This window comes from Choloepus didactylus, chromosome 2, assembly GCF_015220235.1.
Source record: "Choloepus didactylus isolate mChoDid1 chromosome 2, mChoDid1.pri, whole genome shotgun sequence".
NCBI classification, from domain to species: domain Eukaryota; kingdom Metazoa; phylum Chordata; class Mammalia; order Pilosa; family Megalonychidae; genus Choloepus; species Choloepus didactylus.
This window is the reverse complement of record NC_051308.1, coordinates 88,050,574-88,077,053: the sequence shown is the minus strand read 5'-3', so window position 1 is coordinate 88,077,053 and position 26,480 is coordinate 88,050,574. Positions and strand designations below refer to the sequence as shown.

The 26,480-nt window shown below is 34.1% G+C and overlaps 1 protein-coding gene across 1 annotated transcript in view; it reads right to left on the bottom strand.

Annotated features, from left to right (window-relative positions):
- Positions 1-26,480, bottom strand: part of COP1 (COP1 E3 ubiquitin ligase) — a 301,460-nt gene that overhangs the window by 26,828 nt on the left and 248,152 nt on the right. Inside the window, exons 16-18 of the mRNA XM_037825287.1 lie at positions 26,047-26,164; positions 23,025-23,149; positions 21,718-21,878 (exon numbers count right to left, since the gene is read on the bottom strand). Coding sequence (XP_037681215.1) covers positions 21,718-21,878; positions 23,025-23,149; positions 26,047-26,164 — 404 coding nt within the window. The remainder of the gene's footprint in view (positions 1-21,717; positions 21,879-23,024; positions 23,150-26,046; positions 26,165-26,480) is intronic.

The following is a 26,480-nucleotide window of genomic DNA, read 5'->3' as shown; positions in this document are numbered from 1 at the left end:
GCACCCAATCAAGGTGCCACAAAATACATGAGACAAACACTGGCAAAACTAAAGGAAGCAATGGATGTTTCCATCAATTGTGGGAGACTTCAAGACATCACTCTCTCCTATAGATAGATCAACGAGGCAGAAGACCAGTAAGGAAATTGAAAACCTAAACAATCTGATAAACGAATTGGATTTAACAGAGATATACAGAACATTACATCCCAAATCACCAGGAAAAGCAGTTACATGGGAAAAGAGGGTCATTATATACTGATAAAGGGGACAATTCAACAGGAAGATGAAACAATTATAAATATATATGTACCTAACAGCAGATCCCAAAATATATGAATCAATATTGACAGATTTGAAGGGAGAAATTAATGATTCTCTTCTAATATTCGGTCAATTTAATACACCACTCTCAATAATGGATAGAACATCAAGTCAGAAGATTGGTAAGGAAGTAAAGGACTTGAATGATGCAGTAAACCAACTACACATAACAGACATGTATAGAACACTGCATCCAATGAAAACAGAAGACAAATTCTTCTCGAGTGCACCTGGATCATTCTCCAGGACAGATCTTGTGTTGAGTCACAAAACAACTCTAAGTAAATTAAAAAATACTGAAAACATATAATGTATATTCTCTAACCACAAGGCAATATAGCTAGAAATCAACAGAAAGAGAAATGGAAAATTCACAGATACGTGGAAATTAACAACATACTCTTAAGCAATCAAAGGGTTAAAGAGGAAATCAGAATCAAAATGAGGAATTATCTTGAGGTGAATGAAAATGAAAATATAAAACATACGAAAACTTATGGGATGCAAGGAAGGCAGTGCTGAGTGGGAAATTTAAGCTTTAAATGCTTACATTAAAAGAGAAAAAAGACTTTAAATCAGAGACCTAAGCTCAAAACTGGAGGAACTAAAAAAAGAATAGCAAACTAAACCCAAAGTGAGTAGAAGGAAGGAAATAACAAAGATTAGAGTGGAGATAAATGAAATAGAAAACAAAACAAACAAACAGAAAAACAACATAGAGAATCAGCAAAACCAAAAGTTGGTTCCCTGAAGAGACCAATAAAATTGACAAACCTTTAGCTAGACTGACAAAGAAAAAAAAAAGCAGAGGATACAAATAATGAAAATCAGAAAGGAAATGGAGACATTACTACTGAATGTATAAAAAGAATTGTAAGAGGATTATATGAAAACTGATTAATCTAGATGAAACTGACAAATTCTTAGAAACACACTATCTAAACTGACTCAAGAAGAAATAGAAGCTCTCAACAAATCAACCACTGGAAAAACAACTGAATCAATGATCAAAATCTCCCAACAAAGAAACCTCCCAAGAAACCTCCCAACAAGGCCTTCTGGAACTGGGACCTTCTGGCTTCACATGAGAATTATACCAAACATTCCAAGAAGACTTAACTCCAATTCTGCTCAAACTCTTCCAAGAAACTGAAGAGGAGGGAACATTCCCTAATTCATTCTACAAAGCCAACATCATTCTCATACAAAAGCCAGATAAAAATACTGCAAGAAAAGAAAACTACAGACCAATATTCCTCATGAATATAGATGCAAAAATCCTCAACAAAATACTGGCAAACCAATTCCAACAGCATATTAAAAGAATTATAAATCATGACCAAGTAGCATTTATCTATGGTATGCAAGGTTGGTTCAACATAAGAAAAGCAATTAATGTAATATACCACATTAACAGAATGAAGGAAAAAAACTCATACTTCAATTGATGCAGAAAAGGCAATTGACAAAATACATCACATTTTCTTGATAAAATCATTTAGAACACTAGGAATAGAAGGAAACTTCTTCAAAATGATAACGGGTACATACGAAAAGCCCACAGTTAACATCGTACCTTAATGGTGAAAGACTGAAAGCTTTCCCTCTAAGATCAGGAAGAAGACAGGGATGCTCACTGTCACCACTGTTATTCAACATTGTACTGGAAGTTCTTGCCAGAGCAACTAGGCAAGAAAAAGAAATAAAAGCCATCCATATTGGAAAAGAAGAACTTGCAGTATTTGTAAATGATATGATCCTATATACAGAAAATCCTGAAAAATCAGCAACAAAGCTCCTAGAGCCAATAAATGAATTTAGCAAAGTGGCAAGTTATGAGCAACATCCTAAATATCTGTAGTGTTTCTATACCCAAGCAATGAACAATCTGAAGAAGAAATCAAGAAAAAAAAAATTCCATTCACATTAGCAATTAAAAGCATCAAATATCTAGGAATAAATCTGATCAAGGATGTAAAGGACTTGTACACAGCAAACTAGAAAACACTGCTAGAAGAAATTAAAGAAGAGCTATTGGAAGAACATTTCGTGTTCTGGGGGTGGAAAACTAAATAGTGTTAATATCAATACTACTCAAAAGCAATTTATAGATTCAATGCAATTACAATCAAAATTCTAAGAAACTTCTTTGCAGAAATGGAAAAGCCAATCATCAAATTTATATGGAAGGATAAGGAGCCCCAAATAGCTGAAGCCATCTTGAAAAAGAAGAATGAATTTAGAGGATTCACACTTTCCAATCTTAAAAGTTATTACGAAGCCACAGTAAAGAAAACAGCATGGTATTGGCACAAAGAAAGATACAGAGGCCAGTGGAATAGAATTCAGAGCTCAGAAACTAACCTTCCCATTTACAGCCAAATTGATTTTTGACAAGGTAGCAAAGACCACTCAACTGGGAAAGAAAGGTCTATTCAACAAACGGAGCTGAGAAAATTGGATTTTCATTTGCATAGAAAGGACCCCTACCTCACACCATATACAAAAATCAACTCAAAGTGGATCAATGGCCTTAAGGTAAGGGCTAGAACTATAAAGCTCCTCAAAGAAAACTTAGGGAAGCATTCTTCAGGACCTTTTGTTAGGCAACGGTTTATCTTAGACTTTACACCCAAAGCTCATCCAACAACAACAAAAATATAGATAAATGGGGCTTCATCAAAATTAAAATATTTTGTTTCTCAAAAGACTTTATCATAAAGTAAATCAACAGCCTACAAAATGGGAAAATATTTGGAAACCACATAACTGACCAAGAATTAATATCCAGAATATATAAAGAAACCCTTCAACTTAACAAAAAGACAACCCACTTAAAAAATGAGAAAAAGACCTGAACAGACATCCCTCCAAAGAAGATATGTAAATGGCCAGAAAGCATATGTAAAGATGATCAATGATTATTTCTAAATTTTGAGATTCTGAGTGGTTTGTATGTGATGTGGTTGGTCCCTGGAGCTTTAGGTATCTCTGTGGCACCTGAGACTCAGAGCCAGAGTTAGGTAACTGTGAGTGTCAGCATTATTCCATGAATTAACTGCTAAGGAGGCTGAAAAGGAGATTCGACTTCGATTGGACATATAAATGGACTTGACTGAGATTGGGATAGGTAAGACTAAAAGGTACAGGATGATACTAACCGTATCATCCTGTGTGGGACCAAAGGAAGAGATGGATATATGGCGCAATATCTATATTTTCTTTAGCACACTATATAATTGAACTTGTATGGTCAGTTTACTCAAATGCCATAAGTACATGGAATCTTGACCAGGGAGTGAGACCTTATTTTTTGCACAGGTTAGCATGAAGCCCCGATACAACCTAAAGTCATTTGGGCAGAGAATAAAAAGTATTTACAAGGCCCCCTTGAGGGACTGGGGAAACGTGGAAATATTAACCTTCCTCAGCTGGGGAATTCTTGATATTCTGGCAAGCATTGGGGACCACCAGCTTAGCAGGCTGAGTTCTCAACCTCAGGACTTGCCCTTATAAAGCTTGATAATGCAAAGGAGAGGCTAATCCTACTCATAATTGTGCCTAGGAATCACCCCCAGGGGGCCTCTTTTGTTGCTCAGATGTGGCCTCTCTCTTCAAGCCAACCCAGCAGGTAAATTCACCACCCTCTCCCCTACATGGGACATGACTCCTAGGGGTATAAATCTCCCTGACAATATGGAACGTGGCTCCCATGAATGAGCCTGGACCCTGCATCGTGTGATTGAGAAAGCCTTTTGGACCTAAAGGGGAAGGAAAATTGAAACAAAATAAAGTTTCAATGGCTGAGAGATTTCAAATGGAGTTGAGAGGTCATTCTGGAGGAAACTCTTACATGTTATACTGATATCCCTTTTCAGTTTTTAGTTTATTAGAATAGTTACAAGGAAATATCTGAAATTGCTGAATTACAATCCAGTATCCTTGATTCTTGAAGGCAATCATATAACCATATGGTTTATATGGTGTGACCTTGTGATTGTGTAAACCTTATGGCTCACACTCCCTTTACCCAGTGTATGGACAAATGAGTAAAAAAATGGGGACAAAAAGTAAATAAGCAATAGGGAGGAGGGGGATATGGGATGTTTTGAGTGTTCTTTTTACTTCTATTTTTATTCTTATTTTTAGTTTTTGGAGTAATTAAAATGTTCAAAAATTGACTGTGGTGATGAATGCACAACTATAGGATGATACGGTGAACAAATGTTTTACATTTTGGATGATTATATGGTATATGAGTATATTTCAATAAAAAAAGCAAATGGAGAGGAATGGTATGAGATACTTTGAATGTTCTCTTTTATTTTCTTTTCTTATTTTCATTTTTATTTTTTGGAGAGATAAAAATGTTCAAAAATTCATTGTGGTGTTGAATGCAAAACTATATGATGAAACTGTGAACAACTGTTATGCACTTTGGATGACTGTATGGTATGTGAACATATGACAATAAAATTACATTAAAAAATAAAAAAAAATGTAAAAAAAGATGCTCAACATCATTAGCTATCAGCAAAATGCACACCAAAACCACAATAAATTATCATTTCACACCAATGAGAATGGCTGCTATTAAAAAAATGGAAAATAACAAGTGTTGGACAGGATGTGGAGAATCAGGAACAATCATTCATTGGTCGCGGCATGTAAAATGGTGCAGTTGCTGTGCAAGACAGTTAGGCAGTTCTTCAGAAAGCTAACTGGGTACATACCCAGAAGAATTGAAAGCAGGGACCTGAATAGATATTTGCACCCTATGTTCATAGCAGCATTATTCAAATTGTGAAAAAATGGAAGCAACCCAAGTGTCTATAAACCAATGGATAGATAAATAAAATGTGATGTATACGTACAATGGAATATTATTCAGCCACAAAAAGGAATGAAGTCCTGATACATGCAACAGCATATATGAATCTTGAAGACATCATGTTGAGTGAAATAAGCCAGATGCAAAAGGGCAAGTATTGTATGACCTTGCTGATTTGAAATAATTAGAATAAGCAAATGCACAGTCAGAATCCAGAATACAGTTTAACAGCGGATGGTGTGGGGATATGGAATGGGAAGTTGAGGCTTAAAATTTACACAGTTCCTATTTGGAATGATGGAAATGTTTTTGTAATGGATGGTGCTAATGGTGGCACAACATTTTGAACGCAATTATTAGCACTGAAATATATATCTGAATATGAGTAAAAGGGAAAACGTCAGATTGTATATATGGTAACAGAATAAGAAATTTTAAAAAAATCTATCTAACTATACTACCCATACAGTGAACCCCAGGTTAAACTATGGAATTTAATACTACAATTACAAAATTGTGCTATCATCAATTGTAATAAATGTTTCACACCAATGTAAGTTGTTGGGGTGGTACATAGGAATCCTGTATTTTATGCATGATTGTTCTGTAAACTAACAACTTCTGTAATAAAGAAAAAAAAAAGAAAGAAAATCTGCATGTTTATATCTGTAGAAATAATACTCATGTTAAAAACTAAAGGGCTACTCAGCAGGTAAACTCACTGCCCTCCCCTCTATGTGGGACAAGACTCCCAGGGGTGTTAAATTCCCCTGGAAAAGCGGGACATGACTCCTGGGGATGAGCCTGCATGCCACATCATGGGACTGAGAAAATCTTCTTGACCAAAAGAGGGAAGAGAGATGAAACAAAATAAGGTTTCAATGGCTGAGAGATTTCAAATGGAGTCAAGCGGTCACTCTGGAGGGAATTCTTACGTGCTTATATAGATATCCCTTTTTAGTGTGTTTAGTGTTTTTAGTGTGTTGGAATGGCTAGAGGGAAATACCTGAAGCTATTGAACTGCAACCCAGTGGCCTTGATTCCTGAAGATGATTGTTACTATGTAGCCTACACGGTGTGACTATGTGATTGTGAAAACCTTGTGGCTCACACTCCATTTATCCAGTGTAGTACAAAAATGGGGACAATAATTAAATGAAAAATAGGGTGGGATGTGGGGGATGGAATGTTTTAGGTGTTCTTTTTTACTTTTGTTTTTTTTGAAGTAAGAAAAATGTTCAAAAATTGATTCTGGTGATGAATGCACAATATATGATGGTACTGTGAAAAACTGATTGTACGTTGTGGATGATTGTAGGGTATGTGACTATATCACGATAAAACTGTATTAATAAAAACAAAAAACAAAAAAGTAAAGGACTGAGCTCAGAAACAGAACTGGAAAGAGCATTGCTCCCACCCTTTCTACAACCAAAAAAAGCTGGACAACTGCATATTAGTGACATTTTTTTAACCCATTAGACAACCGAGGTAATGTGCAAAACAACATGAAATCTGGGGAAAGACAGGTGCCTGCAGGGAAAAACCATATCTGGGCATTTACTTACCTGGCACAGATGCAGCTGATAAAGTCAGTAGGAAGATTCAGCTACAAATTTTTAATGAATTGCTAAAGGCTGAGTGTGGGTCCACATGAGCGTATAAAGCCCCTGTATACATGGGAGGGGGGTCTCATCCTCTTGAAGGCTTTTCAACTAGGAACTGCACCAGGGAAGATAGGGGAGAATTTTGAGACAGCTTCAAATGTGGTGATGTCTGGAAGAGGAGACTAGCAATCACTATGCCAAAATGCCCCTAGATCTCTGTCCCTGACAGAACGAAAGGATTAGCCAGCAAGGAAAAGGGCAAACAGAACAGAACAAAACAAAAACCTGTAGCCCGAGGGTCCTGGTCGAAAATCACTGCATCTGGGGGGGTGGGGGGTGGGGGTAACAGGAATCAAAAACATACCACCATTGGTGGAGGGGCAGGAACTTATTCTAGGCCTAAAATTACATTTGTGGAAAGGAAGAAACAATTGTGAGGTCCACCTCTCCAAGATCCAGGTTCATAGTACCTGACTTAAACTGAGTATTAATCACAATATCAGAGAACATCCCTCTACCCCTACCCCCTCCACCACATAAATAAGCACTGAATATAAAACAAAAAAAGAAATATAGCAAGGACTACTGCAAGAGACAGAATCCTTGTGGGAAGCATTGCAAAGAGAAGAACCAAAGCCAAGCAGAGAGAACACATTGAGAAAAAACCTCCAGCAAAATAGCCCCCACTCTAAACACAAGGTATCACTAGGATGATTAGAAACTTTTGTTATACTGAGGGAAACCACAGTAACAACAAACTATAAACAACCCAAATCATGACTAGATTAACTCAGTCCCCACACTGAAGGCCTAGCAGAAGGTGTGTTCACGTTCAAGAATAAAAAGTATTTACCTCATTATCTACTATCCTGTACAACATGTCTGGTATTCAACCAAAAATTACTAGGCATTCAGAAATGTAGGAAAAAACACATACTGAAAACACAAGCAGTCATTAAACCAGACTCATTATGACCCAGATATTGAAACCATCAGAAACAAAATAACTATGAGTGATATGTCATAGATTCTAATGGGAAAGGTAAACAATGCCTAAGATCTGATAGGTAATTTCAGCAGAGTTTTAAATTACAACCAAAAAAATAAAAAACAGAGTAACAAATGAGCAATGCCCTTGACAGTACTGCTAGCAGATTTGACACAATTAAGGAAAGAATAAGTGAACCTAAAGAAAGGACAACAGAAATTACCCAAACTGAAAACAGAGTGAAAAATAAGAGAGGGAGAAAATAAAACAATACTGAAGAAAGCATCTAAGAGTTCTGGGACATTATCAAATGGGCTAACATACACATAATACGAATCCTAGGAGAAGAGGGAATAAGGATTTGAAGAAATAATGGTTGATTATTCTTAAAAACTAACGCCAGACACTAAACCAAACACTCAAGAACTTAAGAGAATGCCAATCAGGACAAGTACCAGAAAAACACACAATTCTGCATATCATGCAGAAAATGCTAAAAATCAAAGACAAAGAGAAAATGCTGAAGGCAGGTAGAGAGAAAAAAACACGTTACCTACAGAGGAACAACAACAGAAATTACAGCAGACTTCTCATGAGAAAACAGGCAAGCAGGAAGACAATGGTAAAACACCTCCTTTAAAGTGCTAAAAGAAAAAAGCTGTTAACCCAGAATTCTATACCTAGCCAAAAAAATCTTTTCACCCCCAGATAAAAGTCTGAATTAGCAGGAAACACTTTTCTCTTAAACAACTGCTATCCATTTTGTAAGCAAGGAAATTCATTTTGTTGGTTATTTTGGTTTAAGCAATTGCTAAAAATATTTTTATTCAATGAGAAAAGAATGCTTCTCCCCTCTTTACATACATTTTGGAATATACAACCAGTTCAATTAATTTTAGACAAAGTAGACTTCAGAACAAGGAATATTAACAGGAATAAAGACAGACATTTTACAATGATAAAGGGGTTATTTCTCCAAGAAGACATAACAATCCTAAGTGTATGCACCTAACAATGCATTAAAAACTTTTTAAGTCAAATAAATAATATGTAATATTCACTTTCCTTCCTTCCACAACTGCTATGGAAATTTGGTAAGAACCATCAAAAGATAAACATTTAGAATCCCAATTTAAACTCCTCCCTATCTCAAAATATCATCAATGTTTTTAAACACAGTTGGGTAACAATGAAAATTACTTATAGGTTAGTGGCATAATACAGAAGGCACTCTCAAATGAGTATATTTATTTTTTAAAATTCTCTTAAAAATGGTAAAACTAAAACTAAAAACAAAAAAAACTAAGTAGCTTAAAGATTTTATCAGTTCTAAGTTTTGAAATCAGCATACTTCAAGAGAATAAAAACTATTTTTTTTAAAAAAGTATTTAATGAGAAAATAATTCTAAGAACCATTTTAGTATAGTCAAACTCCAGTACAGTTCATATAAAATTGACAATAATGAAATATTTAAAATGGCAACCAACAGAATCCATATATCATATTTTGTTAATTTCATTATAATATTGACTATAAATATTTAATACAACAAAAATGTTTTCTCAGAGGCTGTCCATATAGTAGCGGACAATATACATAAGGAAAATTTACACTTAATGCAATCAAGTGAAATAAATAACAGTTTTGCCTAAGTTTTCCACACTTGGCTTGTTTCCTCCCGTTCCTACTTCCCCAGCCCCCTCTAATCGGGAAACTAAGGGAAGAAGAGAGGGGCACTTAGGAAAAGATGGGAGCCACAGTCTTTCCAGAAGGCAGGGTCCATGGTCAGAATCTTCTTTCCTTCCACTCCCAAGACAGACAAGAGCTCATTCAGATTGGCCCTCTTCCAGTCAGGAAAATTTTCTAAAGTGCTATAAACCATCCAGCTAGAGGAAAGGAGAAAGGAAAGGACAGATAAAAAGGAGAGAAGAAACAGAAACGAAGAAAGGAGGGAAGAAAGAAAAAGAAGAAGCTCCTATGTTCTCTTCCACATTCACTGAAGAAGGTGAGAGTAAGAAATTAACTTTACAAATATGAGAAGTTAAGATATTTTAAGGGTAGTGTTTTCTACTTAGAGAAAAAAAGACTAGATCTCACTTTTTTGGTTTTTCTTCCTTGAAGTGGTTATTGGAACAGAAAAATCTAACAGGTATCAGTTTTTCATAATTATAATTACTCTTTTTCTTAAGCAGATGCTTGAAAACATGTAGGCCTCTTGGTTACTGTGTATAGCAAACCACCTCCTAGTAGTAACATAATTTCATTTATTCCCAAACGTCATATAATTTCCCAGGGAGACCTGGGGAACTTTTCAAATTATAGGTTTCTATCCCCATCTCACAAACACGGATTTATGAAGCTAAGAATGGAACGACTTGAAAGATCCCCAGGTGATTCTGATGATCAATCAGGCTTGGGAACCACTGGTATACATACATTTTATTACAGATGTCTTTGTGCTTTAATGGAAGCAGACTGGCTTAAGGTTTCTCAAATGTGCTTTCCTAGTTTACAGCAATCCAATGCCTTTATATACAAAGTATTTAGTAAGAAGTCAGAGAAGGATGTCTACTTTTACACAAAAAATTCATGTAAATTGGAAAACTAGATATATTTTTTTAAGAGAAGACTGAATTATGAAATAGTGCTAATGCAATGGAGAGGGAAGGGGTAACATGCTATAAATCTAACATGAAAATATTAAGCCAAAAATAAAGACCTATTCCGGAGGTGCACATATTTTTAAATTTGTTGCTTTTGAAAAAAAAGGCAAAAGTCTAGAGATTATATCCCAAGGGTATTCTGAAATAATTATATAGGTACATAGGAATGGTTCAAGTCAGGAAAAAAAGTTTTCTTAAAATTGATATAGTCTTGATAACAACATTGAATTAAGTTGGTCTTTTAGATATTAAATGTGTCACCTCCACTCCATCTCTCCTTTGGCTGCATCTAATAACTATTTAATTAATTATGCAAAAAACAAGATAACCCAAGCTTGAAAGGTTGCGTCATTCATTACAAAAATTATACATTAATTATGCATTATGTGCATAGAAGTTGCACAGTGCTACGGTAATTTAAAAATGAATGAGGATAACAACACTTATATAGTGCTTACTATAAGCCAAAAACTTTTTTAAACACGTTGTGTATATTAGTTCATTTTAATTTCATAACAACCCTAAGAACTAGGCTGCTATTATCATTAGCACTTTACAGATGAGGAAACCAAAGCACAGTGAGGTGAAGGAACTTGAGCAAGGTCACACATCTAAGTAGGAAAGCTGAGATTTGAACCTACACGGCCTTGGTTGCAGAGTCTTGTGCTCTTAATCACTACATTATGATGACTTTTTTCAAGGAGTTTACAAGTTAGGACGGGTTATGAGACACAAACACAAATAATAGTAACAAGAAATGTTAATTCATTGAGCAAATATTTTTAAAGGATGGGAATCATGAGAAATTTAAGTAAAGAAAAGAATGATCTGCTATAGAACAAAGTTTTAGTTAAATACTTCAGAATAAGGTTATTTCATTATGACTGAAAATGAAGGTGCTCTCATCTAATACGGTCATAACTTTGCATAGGATGGGTGACAATATAATTGATGGATGCCCAAGTCAAGTTTTTCTGGACTTGGTTTCAAGGGAGAGATTTAGGAATATCATGATCTTGACCCCTCAACTCTAGAGCAAGAGAAATTTTTACTATGATTTCTGAAGTATTAAGACACAACAGGAAATACCCACCCACAGTGACCAATGGTTTTTCTGAAGACAGAGGAATCATTTTTGCCACTTTTGAGGAGCTAAGGAAGCCTTAAGGGTTCTTTACAAATACTGTCTTTTGCCAATAGGTATCCATTTAGAATTGGTCACCTAAGACTAAATAAGTATGTATGATGTTGTTCAGAATTAATAAAACAATGATGAGCATAACCTGCAGCCTCAGCAGGAGTTAGTATGGATTCAGGAACTGTCCCCAGCAAAAATATGGTGTCCCTTTACGCAAGCATAATCATTTAAGAACAAAGATAGTTATCTGCATTCGTGAATCACTTAACATTTCATTCCAATGGCTTCAGATAAGAGTCATGGGACAAAAAGATCCAGACACAGAACATACACAATATCTCCTCCTTTATCTAACTCCAGTCTTTAAATAAAGCAGAGAAGGTAGAAAAGATATGACAAAAATAAAGAATAAAGAGCACTGCCCTAAGTTTACCTTAGCTTTTAGCTTTGTACCATTACTTTCAAGGTGGGTGTGAAGTGTAGGAGGTAGTGGATTAGAATAAAGGTTCAAAGTAAAAGCCGTCGACTTTAATATACCCAACAACAGAATGGCTAAATCAGTTATGGAAAACAGAATAATATACAGATACTGGATATGTATTATATAAAATACTCAGTTTTATATAAAAAGGATAAATATTTGAATGGAAAAACTGCATGAAGATTACATTAAAATGTTAATATTGGCTATTTCTGGGAAAAGTGTAACATTAGACACCTATTTTCTTTGTAATTTTTGCTTTCCTAAATTCTCTAAAATGCACATCGCAACAGCGATGGCAGAAGAGAAGAGAACAGACTGAGCACAGCAGAGGAAAGAGACAGTTCCAAGAGGTCCCTTCTTGACTTTTGCCTTCTCTTCCCACTGTTGGAAAAACAGACTTCACGTCAATACGAAAGGATGCTGAAAACCAAAGTAGAGCAGTTACTGGGTCTGTGAGCAGTTCGAGGAACAGCGAGGTCTCATCATCAAAGGATCGACCATTATCAGCAAGAGAGAGGAGGCGACTAAAGCAGTCACAGGAAGAGATGTTTCCTGCAGGCCCTTCAGAGAAGAGAGATTCTGTGAGTACAGCAAGGCTAGGGAAACCACAAGAGGAAGGCCGGCCCGTCTCTGCCCGACAGTTCTCTTCTGACTGCAGTGCTGTTCAGGAGAAGAAACTGATCCATTGCCTATCTGAGGATGAGATAAGTTCTTCTACAAGTTCAACTGATAAATCAGATGGGGAGTCAAGGGAAGGGAAAAGTCATACAAATGAAATGAGTGATTTGGTACAATTGATGACTCAGACCCTGAAACTGGACTCTAAAGAGAGCTGTGAAGATCTCCCAGTACTAAATCCAGTATCAGAGTTCAAAATTCATTGGAAGTATCGGGATACGGTGATACTTCATGGTAAAGTTGCAGAAGAGGCAGCGGAGATCCATTTTAAAGCGCTGCCTTCAGCTATCGTGCCAGGTTCTGAAAAGATCAGGAGAATAGTTGAAGTTTTGAGAGCTGATGTTATCCAGGGCTGAGGGTTCAGATTTTAGAGCAGGTGTATGATCTTTTGGAAGAGGAGGATGAATTAGAAAGAGAGGTACGTTTACAGGAGCACATGGATGAAAAGTATATGACTTACAGTGTGAAAGCTCACCAGTTGAAATTTTTTGAAGAAAATGTGAATTTTTGAGAATTTTTTCTAATCTGCTACCAGAACTAAAAACCTATGTCTGTAGTTTTTGTCTTAAAAAAACAAGCCCATAACAAGACTTGGAGGCTATTCCATGTGCCTATATGTCTTTTAGGGTTTTCTTTCTGGAAAAAAATCGGACAGTACAGAATAATATGAATCAAGCTCACAAAAGAAAGAAAAGAAAAAAAACTTTGACTATCATATTCTCTTTATGAGCAAAAATCTTTTATAAGACATTTGTTTGGTTACTGTTAACTGAGACTTAAACCACCAACTTTATAACTGGTACTTTATTTTTTTTAAGGTACTAGTTAGATTTAAAACAGGGCCTTAATATATTGGATTTGAAGATTTATATTATACTGTAGTGATAAAAGCTAAGTCCAGTGATAATACTTTTTAGTGTTAATAACATTTGGTAGTCGCTGATAATTAAAAGTCAATTCACAGTTCTAGGAGTAGATTTGAAGAATATCAAGTTGAATTTAGTATTTGAATAATTGAATTCCTCTTTTACACATTGATGGACATTTAACATTTTTATTTAATATGAACCTTATTTAGGGCATGTATTTTGGCTTTGTAAATCAATATGTTATTACATACTGATTTTGTTAGATTTATTTTTCCATCAATAAAACATTTTTTAAATACTAATTCCTTTAGGAATTAATCAATTTGTAAGTACAGTCCAGATCCTTTTTACTTATGTTGGATATTTTTAATGTATGTCTCCTGAAGTTTGTTTTCATGTACATCAAGATTTTGGTTGTCTTCCCATATTTTAAATGTATGATATGTATACCATGTATTTTGTTAGTTGTTTAATAAGGGGGTAATGTCCATCTAGGAAACAGATAGTTTTTATAAAATGAGTCTTGTATAATAAATATTCACTCCTATTAAAAAAAATGTTAATATTGGCTATTTCTGGGAAAAGTGTAACATTAGACACCTATTTTCTTTGTAATTTTTGCTTTCCTAAATTCTCTAAAATGCACATGTATTTTCTTTGATTAATGAACTAATGTAGGGGTAATCAAAAATATATTCACACATATGTATATATGTATATACATACACACATACATATATTTACATAAATATTTCAATATTCTCCTTCTGAAGAGCCATCAAAGAGCTAGCCTAGGATTCACTATGATTCCATACTGTCTTAAGATAAAGTGCTAAAAATATTACTTGAAATCAATCTAAATTAAAGGATAATTAATTAATGAGTTATCCAGACCATATCACTTACTACCTTTTAGGTATAACAGCTCTTTCCATATGAAAATCAGGTGCAACAAAATGAAGAAAACACTTACGTTAGTCCATATTAACACTTTCTAGAAGTTATGAGTAAATAGAGAATCTTAGAAAGAAAGATTCAAAGTAAAGCTGACATAGACTATTGATTATCTATGGATTTCATTAATCCAGATAATGGCTGTTTCCAGTAAGCATTAGGTAGCAAAAGTTGGCTATGTCTTGTCAAGAGGTCAAATAAATTATGGGGTACCCATCAAGGAACTAAAGTAAAAAAAATGATATTAAATATGGTATTGAGTTATGGTATTTAAGTGGCAGAAATTCTAGGGCCATTAGTTTTCCAGGACAAAGATAAGGAACAAAGGACAGAAGAATTTGTCATTAAACCCTAAAATGACCGAATTAAAGCCCTTTAAACACAGGAAAAATATTAGGAAGAAAAAGAGGCAAAGGATAAAAGTCTCTCAGATTAAAAGAAACAACAATAACTTTCTTTTTAGGTATGAATGGGGTAGAGATTCAAGGGAGGTAGAGTGATGTTGAGAGGTCAAGAAACAATACTAGTAATACAGTTTAAAAATAAAAAAATTAACAAGACATTCACACTAATAGTCTGTAATGTTCACCAATACAAATAATAGAAGCAGAGGCATGCATGCAAATATCTTAAAGGGGATGCATAATAAACTTTATGAACTTGTGTTTTAAAATTAAAGGCCATCAGAAACTTTTAATAACAACATGTGGTATAGGTTTTTTAGTTGTTTTAAATGATAAACGTCTGACACTGGTATTCATTAAACATAATGACCTCATTAATTAAATGAAAAAGTAAAAAAAGTTTTTATTTTTGTTAATATACCAACATAAGAATTATTCTCTCTTTAATTGGGAGTAACTAAAGATAAAGTCTTAGCTTTAAAACAAAAGCAGACAGAGCACATGGTAAGTGGGACAGTAGGAGAGAACCATGTTATTAACTCTCATACCACTGTGAAATAAAGTAGGAGGAAGGATGTGATAAATGCTACAATGAAATGGACGAACATCTTAAAGGGCGTAGTAAAACGTTCTTTTGAGTTTATGTACAGGATGGTAGAAATAAAAAGTAAGTCCTAAAGAAGAAGAAGAAAAAAAAGAGTAGGCCCTATGATTTGATTTTGGTTGATTATTTAGAACAGGACTGGAGATTACTGGTTTTCATCTAGAAGGCACCAAAAAGAAATTACATCTATTTAGGTTACAGGAGGGTGAGTGGGTAGGGCAGTCAAAAATTTAAGTCGGTAGGAAAATACCTTAAATTTTTATAAGATTGAGATATTATGCTAGGAGAGTATATCTTATATTTGTGTCTCTTCCTGTATCATCCATTCTTAATTTCTCTTTCCCTCCCTGTGATTAAATCACTGCTGTAAAATAACAAAAATGTACAGTCAATTATTTACAATATTAATTAGTTTTTCTGTTAATTTACATAGTAGATTAATACTCTATATTTGTTCCAAAAACTAAAAAGAAAACTTTCAAATCACTAAATTATTTCATAAGTGTCCTTAATTGACTTCTTTTCTGTGGTAAAAACTACAAAGGATAGAAATATAGTATAGGAAGACAAATGTTTGGTCTGTCTAGAAATAGCTACTGATTTCAGGTGAGATTAAACACGGTATTACCTTATTACCCCTCTAAACAGTCCTCTGTACTTCACCGTCTCCAATTTTCCCTTCCCTTTTCTTCTTAAAACCACTCCAATCTAGCTTTTGTCCCTATCACTTCACCAAAAATGCTTTATTTTATTGATCATCTTACTTAAGTAGAATTTCACGGGGCTGATCAATCTCTATTCCTAGGAAATCTTCCTTCACTTTCCCAGGCACCAGTTTCCCAGGCACCAGTTTTCCTACTATGGATCAGTTATACTTTCTTAGGCTTTCTGTTGAATCTTACTCATTGTCCCAAATCACTGAACTTTGAAGTGCCCTTAGGGAAGGTTTTCCTGCCACTTCTTATTTCTCGTTATACACTCTTGGAGAGATCTCATCCAATTTCTCCACTTTAAATATCATATATGGACAGCTAACAAATTTATATCCCTGGCCTACACTTCTTCTGTGAACTGCAAATTCGATATCTCCACTTAGATTTTCTAGTAACATCTCAAACTTAAAACAGCCCAAAAGCAACTCCTGGTCTTCTCCATCTTAATTCATGGCAAGACCACTCTTAAAGTTAGGCAAAAATCCTTGGTGTAATCCAAGAGTTTTCTCTTTCTCATTCCATATCCATATCTACTGGTAGTTCTATTGGTTTCACCTTCAAAATATGAACAGGAACTGACTACTTTTCACCTCATTATATCTCAACTGAATCACTGCAAGAGAGATCTAACTGGTCTTCTTGCTTCCACCTTTTATACCATAGTCTATTCTCTACACAATAGCCAAACTGAATTAAAAAAAAAAAAGTCATATATTGTTATTACTCCATTCAAAATTTTACAGTGGCTCCCAACTCACTATCAATAAGAAGTCAAAGTTCTTTACAATGGTGTTCAATGCTGAATGAAAACTAGCTCTTCATCACCTCTCTGAAATCATCTACTACTCTCTACGTAGAGCAGCAACACTGATTTCTTGCTGTTCCTTGAACATCAATCATACTCTTACTTCAAAGTCTTTGAACTGTTTCCTCTACCTGAACTACTCTTCTCCCACATTTACACATGGCTTATTTCTTCACCTCCTTCTAATTTTTGCTCTAACTCAGCTACTTAAGGAGGCATTCTGTGATTACCAACTGAAAACTACAATTCCCTAATCCACTTTCCTGCTTTGTGTTTCTCCAGTGCATTTGTCACCTTTAATATAACTTATTATTTTGCTTTTTGCCCCCCTCCTCCAAAATTGTAAGCCATACAAGGGCAGGAACTTTTTTAAATTTTGTATACTGTTTATCTCCAGTGTCTAGAACTGTGACCATCACATAACACTTGTTGAACAGGGAAAAAAGTCTCTCACATTTTCTGCCCTTATCTAAAACAAGGAAAGGAAATTATTTTTCATGGCTAGTCAAAGTGACTGCCCTACAAAATCAGTATTAATATAAATCTGGAATGGTAATTGTGATGGTTAGTTTAATTTATCAATTTAGCTAGCTATAGTACCCAGTTATTTAATCAAATACAAATAAGAGGTGTAGCTATATGAGGATATTTTGTAGATGTGATAGTGAAGTTGACTTGAAGTAAAGGGAGTTACCCTTGATAATGTGGATGTGTCTCATCCAATCAGATGAAGGCCTTACGAACAAAAACTGAGGTTTCTGGAGAAGAAATTCTTCCTCAAAACTGCAGCATTAACTCTTGCCTGAGTTTCCAGCCTTCTTCCACACGTCCTGTGGATTTTAGACTTGCCAGTCTGCACAATAACATGAGCTAGTTCCTTAAAATAAATCACTCTTTCTCTCCACATATATATATAGTTGGTTCTGTTTCTATGGAGAACTCTCCATGATATAGTAATGAAGTGAGTTACAGAATTCTTTCAATCTTTTTTATTGTGAATATTGTGAAATATAGCAAGTTCCCAGGAGATGGTGATGTTGCTGGTCTGGGAGAGCAAACTTTAAGAATCAGTATTTTAAAGGAAATCCTAAAAACTGTAACATGCATCCCTTATCTCATATTAATTGGTACTTTTACTTGTTTCTTGACAAGGCAAGGACTAGAGCACATTTTAATTATGTTTATCCTACTCTTGACTTATTTGCCATTATTATCAAGAAATTAATTCTATGTTTCTTAAACCCAACAAGGCAATACTGTTTTTCACAGTCAATATGCATTTAGATTTAATGCATATTTATTTTCATTGCTTTCCATTCCTTTATGATCTCTGACCTTCACCTGGGACCATTTTCCTTCTGCCTTAAGAATATCATTTAAGGCTTCCTTTAGTTTAGATCTGCTAGTAGCAAATTATTCAGCTTTTATTTATCTGAAAACATTTATTTTGCCTTTATCATCAGAGATTTTCATTGGGTATAGAATTCTAGATTAGGAGGTGTTTCCCTTCATGCACTCAAGATCTGATTCCACTATCTTGTAGCTTCCATTGTTTAATGAAAAGTCAACTGACAGTCTAACTGAGGTTCCTTTCAAGACAATATTTTTTTTCTTGGCTGCCTTTGAGAATTCCTTTGTTTTTGACTTTCTGCAGTTTTACTATGATGTGCCTAGGTATGACTGTCCCAACACCAGCAAAGGTCACAGGATCAAGCACAACAGGCTTCAAACTAGCACTAAGTTATTCAGCTTTTTAGAAGGATATAAAATAGAAAATTCAGCATACCCACAATTTGAAACTCATGAGGCAGCTAATCAACTATTTACATGCACAGCTTCTTGGACCTCTCCCGATCCTTCACCTATACAAAGACTATGGTATAGTTGCCAGGGACAAAGGTGTAGTGCATGTGGTTCAACCTTAAAACAGAGATGTGCCTTAGTTTCCAGCTAATCTCATACTGCTCAGTTTGCACAGATGAAGACCAATGTGCCAACTTACAGTTCTTTCAGTCCAGATGAAGTCCCACAGAGCTTCATATTAAATATAAGACATAATTGGTTCTTAGCACATACTATATTCTAGAGCTGTCTTAACTCCGTATATTACCAAGGAAATGGTACTGCAAGAGAGGAGTCACAGGTCAGATTTTGAGGCAGGCCTGAAGTTAAAACTTTACTTACAGTGTAGATTTCTAGCTATTCACTTCTCTGGGTTTCAAAAATTCTTGAATCTCTGCTTGCATGTTTTTCATCAATTTTGTAAAGTTCTCACCAATAATTCCTTCAAATATTTCCTTCTGTCACATTATTTCTCTTCTCTCCTTTCAGGTCTCCTACTGAATTTGATAAAACTTTCTTACTTGATCCTCTGTCTTCCCTGATTTTTCATCATGTTGTCTTTTTATGCTTCCTTTTGTATATTTTCTCCTAACTTACCTACCAGTTCTCTCTACAACTGGGTCTTATCTGCTATTCAACATATACCATGAGTTCTTAGTTTTGGTAATTTTATTTTTTCAGTTCTAGGGTTTTCACTTTTAAAATAGTTTCCAGTTCCCAGCTGAAATTTCCAATCTTGTCTTTTACCTTGTGAGCATGGTTATTTTCAAGCTGTGTATAAAAACTCCAATATCCAGAGCTGCTGTGATTTTTTTTTTACTGTCTATTGTTTATGCCAGTTTTATTTGTGCTGAATTGTTTTTTTCCTGAGTATCTTTATTTTTGATTGTGCCTTAGTGTTTTAGTCAGAGTTCTCTATAGAAACAGAACCAAAAGGATATATTGTTTGTGTGTGTGTGTGTGTGTGTGTGTGTGTGTGTGTGTGTGTGTGTGTGTGTGTGTATGTAAATATTAAGAGATTTCTTATAGGAATTGGCTCACTTGACTGTGGGAACTGGCAAATCCAAATTCCATATGGCAGGTCACAAGTTGGAAACTTGATGAAGGTGAAGTTGAATTCCCACGGAGAAACTGGTTGGCTGAAGTAGAGATGGATAGTCTTTCTTTCTGCCGAAATCTTCAGTTCTCACTTTAAGGCCTTCAACTGATTGGATAAGGAGACTGCACTCATTGCTGAAGGCAATCTCCTTTGTTGATTGTAGATGTAATGAGTGACAGATGCAATAAACTGACCAAGGATTTAAAGCTATCAATGAAATATCCTCACAATTCCAATTGGGTCTGTGCTTGCTTGACAAAAAAATCACAAAATATCCTAGCCAAGCTGACACATGAAATCAACCTTCATACCTACTAAATTTGCAAAACTGAAAACGTTAATGAAGTCTTTAGATGGTGTTATCTTCTTTCAGAGAGGATTTAAGTTTGCATCTGCCAGGTACCTATGGACACAAGTGATCCAGTGTCACCTCAATTTGATTTCAGGAATTGAAATAATTTGAAGCTGAGCTGCAATTACTGTGAGGGCTTATCTTCCACTGGTTTACCCCAGGCTAAAGCTCTTTGGGATCCTAAATCAAAGTGAGTTCACCCATATAACATTGAGAACTGGACTCCAATCCCCATATTCCTGTGAAGCTGCCATAAGTGCTCTCAGCCACCCTGCCACAACTGGCAAATACTCTCAGGGAAGAGCAATTTGAAGTATATTCAAAAGCTAGGCTCACACTGTTAGTCTTGAAGTTTTTCTCTATCTAGTTTGCTCTTCAATGCTTTCAAAAATTTTTATTCTTTTTAAAATATATGTACTTGGTCCAACTCTTCTAGTCCCACTTTATTGGGAACATTGGTCCAAATTACTTAGTTTGTCATTACCACAACTGGAAGTTGAGCCACAGGATTTTAAACATGACAGCAATGGAATATATCTAATTTAAATCAAACTGTACCTGGAATGCAGATATCTTAAATTACTCATCAAATCAGAATCTTTGTGTCAAAAACAGAACCAACCAAGAATTCAAAAACTTATTTTTCAAAAGATAACAACAATGAATGACTAATGTGTACTTAGTGGCCTAGAAACCTGTATTTTTGAGCAGTCTAAACAATTAATAACTTATGGGAAAGCTTATACTTTAGAAGGTATGACTACCAAGTGAAAAGTTTGAGGAAACTTTTTTACAACCTAGAAGGCAACTTTCCCATCAAACAATTACAAGTGTTTAAATATTCTTATATAAATGTATTTTGTAGAGAACAATTCTACCCTGGAATAGTATTTAATTAAATGTAGTATTTAATTAGATTTAAATAATATTTAATTAGATGAAGGTCATTTCCCTTTACCTTCTTCTTTATATCAAAAATACCAGATCAAATGAATGTTTATTGAGCACCTACTAAATGTGACCATTAAGGAAAAAGAGACACAGTGTGCTGACAGAATTTACAGTCTTAAATGAGGCAAATACTAAAGAGACAATGTGATAATGGCTATAACAAAGATACGCGCAAAATGCCCTGGGCACAAAGGAAAGACACCAATGTGTATGACATTTTTCCCTTAGTGACATTTCAGTTACTATCTAAAATGCCTGTTTGCTTTGACAGTGTAATATAAGCAAAAAAGAGAAGGCATATTGTGTATCAATTTATATTTTAAACTTAAAAAATATATAACTGTGTATAAATAAACATAAAGCATTATAACAGACACCAAGGTAGAAAAGCAAAAGCTATGCAAACTCACCCCATCTGGCAGTGCCCTCCAGCACACAGCACTAACAAACTCATTTGTATCATCTTCTTTTCGATCTTTGTCCAGAACACTTTTGACCGTATCAAACTTAAATGTTAGCAATGTCTTAGAAAGTCCCTTATAGTACAGGTATAAAGAGTTGTTCTCACTTCCTGAAAATAAATAGTAATAGTCACAGTATATATTTCTTGAGAATGGGAGAATTCAAAATCATACAGTTATTATTATCCAAATTTTTAGCTCGAAGACCAATAATCTTTTACGGTCAAATTTGAAAGATCAGTTCACAGGACTCCCTGGGGAATCAAGTGAAAAAAGGCTTCATAGACAAAAGCTACATTTTACTAATCCAAAGAAACATCAAATTGTTAAATGATAGCAATATTCATAAATTTTAGACTGAAACTACTATATGAAATCATTTATAGCAGAGGTCTACAATAGAACCAGAAATCTATTATTATAGCTAGAATCTTAAACTATATTTAAAAAGATTTCCATCTAGAGAAAAATCAAGTTGTAGCAGGTACAAAGGCATTTTAATAGTATACAAAACTTATTTCCCATTCCCCAACAAAGGCACTACTCTAATTAGATCAGTGGCCTAGAAACTTGTATTTTTGAGTAACCTAGCAAGATTGGATAACTGTGCAGGAGATTTGTTTTGGCAGGGCTTAGGCTCATATACATGTGGAAGGGGTCAGTTTTACTGAATATAGGCCAAGTCATTTAAAAGTACTGATGAATGTTCCTATATGCCAGCATTAGATACAAGAGAGTATTTGAATAGTCTCAAATTTGATTTTTCTACTTCTGATTTAGATTTATATAAATTATCAACAATAAAAGCCTTAGAATAGACTATACAAACAGACTATCCAACAAGTCTACACAGACTGCTAAAGAAAGACATCACCAGATAGGGGGAAATAAATATCAAGCTTAAGAAGACAAATAATGTCTCAAAAATTAGGATTCTTACTAGCTGAAATTAATATTTTCTTTTACATAATTTCTACAGAAATTAGGCTATAATGGAAAATAATTAGAAAACACATTTAACAATGTTATGCTATTTCATGTCGTTGGGGCCTGTGTTCAATAAAGGAGGGAAGGACTAATGCTTCATCTAGTACAACCTTAGGAAAATTCATCGTTCTGAGGCATCATCAAGCTGTTACGCTACCTTCTGAGGATACAGACCATTTCTTGACTTGGTATGTAGTCTATTTCCAGTGAATTGAATTTTATTGACAGATACCTCTTAAAAAGTTCCTGAAAAACATAATTTCACTTACCACAAGCTATATAATCTCCATTGGAAGCTAGGCCTACAAAGTTTTTTTCATTGATATGACCCTTGAAGGAACGCAAACAGTATGGTTTTCCCACATTCCACAGCTTTAGCTGACTGTCTGTTGATCTGGGGTAAACATAAAAGTTAGAAGATTTTAAGATTTTAAAGCCTAAAACTCATCACTACTAATTAGACGCAATCCAGTTTAGTGATTAAGAATGCATATTACGGAGAAAGATTGTCTGAGTTAGAATGTTCAGTCAGCCAAAAATTTACTTTTGATCTTGACAATTATGAAACCTCACTGACCTCAGTTTTTTCATTAGCTAAAAGTGAAAAACAATGATGCCTACCTCAAAGGATTACATGAATACTATAGGATATTATGAAAATTAAGTAAGTTAATTTATTTAAAATGATTTCAATAGTGCCTGGCATATAGGAAGTGCTCAAAAATGTTAGGCATCATTACCACCATACCACCACAATCAGAGAATGAGAGCTCTACTGGTAGTTGTATTAAATTTCATTGATGCATTTGTTCCACTTTGATTTGGTTTTCAAATACTGAATTATATAGCTATAATGAATAGGAACTATTTTCAGTTTAGTCATTCTTACAGTGGTGGGACATCATGAATGATTCACTGGTAAATATAAAGTAGTTTATCTTACTGAAAGAATACGCAAATGCAATACTTAGCAAAAAATAACTAGATATAAAAATCACTGGCAATCCCTTCATATATAGTCTTAGAATTCTCTTTAACAAAAGACCAAGTGTTTGTTTCTGACTTTCGTTACATTAATTAGATCATTTTATATATATTTTGTAAACTGCCTTTTTTTGCCATCCAACAATTTATTTTACATCTTTTATAACAGTTTTACATTTATTACTACACAATAAGTCATGGTTTCTCTTACTCTTAACATTTACTGAACAGGGCATCCCACTAAATATTTTACATGCTTTTTTATTTAAAGACTCATAAATCAAATACTATTATTAGTTTCACTTTATATGTGAGGAAACTGGTTTAGAAAGTAAAGAACATTTCAAAGATGCCACAGCTAGTAAACAGTACCAAGATTCAACCTGACTTCAGAAGCTGAATTCCTAACTCTTTAATTATTTCTCTATTGTTGTTGATCATTTATTCAACAAAACATCCTAAATACACATTTATGTTGTTTTAATTTTTCTGCTCAGCAATGTTGCACTGAATATTCCTTTATGCTTTTGTCTATATTTTTAAATATATTTTAATTTATATTATATCAATATTTTAATTTTTATTACATTATCAATTTATTTGTTTATATGATATATCACTTTTTAATATTTCAAATGCACTTCTGGATTAATTTTATATGTTCTAAATATTTCTAGGGTCCAAATACATCCAAGAAAAAAAAATCAACATGATTTATATAAACTAAGAAGGAAAACAGATAGGTGGAAATATAAATGACACATCCACATTAATATGGTTAATCTACATTTCCAATTTACAACACAATGAAATAGACATTTAACTGTCAACTTAATTCCTCATTTATAATTCTGAAATTGAAGAAAATTATTTTTATCATACAATCTACCATCTATATTTGAATTTGAATAAAGTTTTACTTATTTACTGTCTACAATTATTCTAAGGATGGGATACTTGTTGACTGATTACCACCTAACTTAAATTTGTGAACTAATTATCTATATTAACTTTACTTGGAAAGTCCAGTTTTCATTTTCTTTTTTCCCTTTTAGGTAACTAAATTAAAGTTACTGGCTAAATCAATTTAAATCACCTTACTATATCAATTCAAATAACCAAGTTCTTATCTACAGCAGCCAAGTGAAGCTAGATGTAGGGGGAGGTATCAAGTTTAAGGCATTGGCATTAATAATCTCCTTAGAGAAACAAGAAACTAAGTCAAATAATATGTATAACACTAAGCTTCAGAAGAATAGTAGATGTGGAAAAGTCAGAGAGAAATTAAGAAGGGGTATTTACTAGGGTACTGTAAAATGGAGAGAACTACGAAATGTGAAACAAAAAGAAAAGGCTGCCTCTGCTAGTAGAAAAGCTTTGTCAACTATTTTTTTTTTTTTAGCAACTGAGATTTACTTACTTCATTAACATCTTATTAACCACACAATAAAAGACAACTAAAAGATCGAATTATAATTCTATTTCAGAAGGCTTTCCAAAGAACTAACATTTGTTCGGTATAAGCAGTCTATATTTAGAAAGTTCTTTTCAAAACATATTTAAAACTCACCATGAAATCATAAGGAGATCAAATAACATGCCGGCATATAAGTTAACAAAATATTATTTAAAACCAAAAATAATTCTACTACTGTATTGAAATTGAGATAAATATACATTAACATATTAACTTCAGTAAATAAAATGGTTCTTATTCTCTTGTGTCAACTATATTAAATGTTTTTCTTAGAAGAGAACCAGCAGTTTAAATCCAATCTGAAGTTCATATGTGATAAACTCAGGAGTGTTAGATAAGGGAGCTACATGAAACCTCACTATCATCAAAATTTTATTCACAAATAACAAACACATGAGCAATAAAGACTACAATGTACATCTATTTTAATTAAACAAGTTACAAAAATCTATTATTTAAGAGAAAGTGTGTACACCCCAGTATTATTCTTCACAAACACCAACAATGATCTTATCTCTTTATCCAGTGTATGGACAGATCAGTAGAAAAATGGGCATAAAAAAAGTAAATAAATAATTGGGGGTGGTTTGTTTTGGGTATTCTTTTTTACTTTTATTTTTATTCTTATTACTTCTTTCAGAGTAATGAAAATGTTCAAATATTGATTGTGGTGATGAATGCACAACTATATGATGACACTGTGAATAACTGTACACTTTGGATGACAGTACGGGATGTGACTATATCTCAATAAAATTGCAAGGAAAAAAAATGTATAAATGATGACAGAACTGTTGTTAAGCTCAGTCCCTGAAGAGGGTAATACTTACGCAGACACAATTTCCTCACCACTCACGAACTTAGCATAAGAGACTGCTTTTCGATGTCCTTTGAATACCATGATTGGCTGTTTAGTGTTACGAAGATCATAGTAGTGGACACAGTGATCTAAAAGAAAAGAAAACAAACAGAAAATTGCAGTAAATGAAGAGATGAGAAATAAAGCTAATTTGAGCTGGTTTGTGTGTTTTTCATCAACATGTTTCTCAAATAATGTCAAATGCCAGAAAACTAAGGGCTGTAAATAATTTTCAAAGATAAGGAAGATATTGCGGGTTTTCTGTTTTGTGTTTGTATTGAGTCTAGGAAAATATGCTTGCATAAAAATATAAACACACACACACACACACACACACACACACACACACATGTCAGTCTGAAATGGAGTTCCACTGATATTTCCTCTGATACCGGAAGCTTCAAA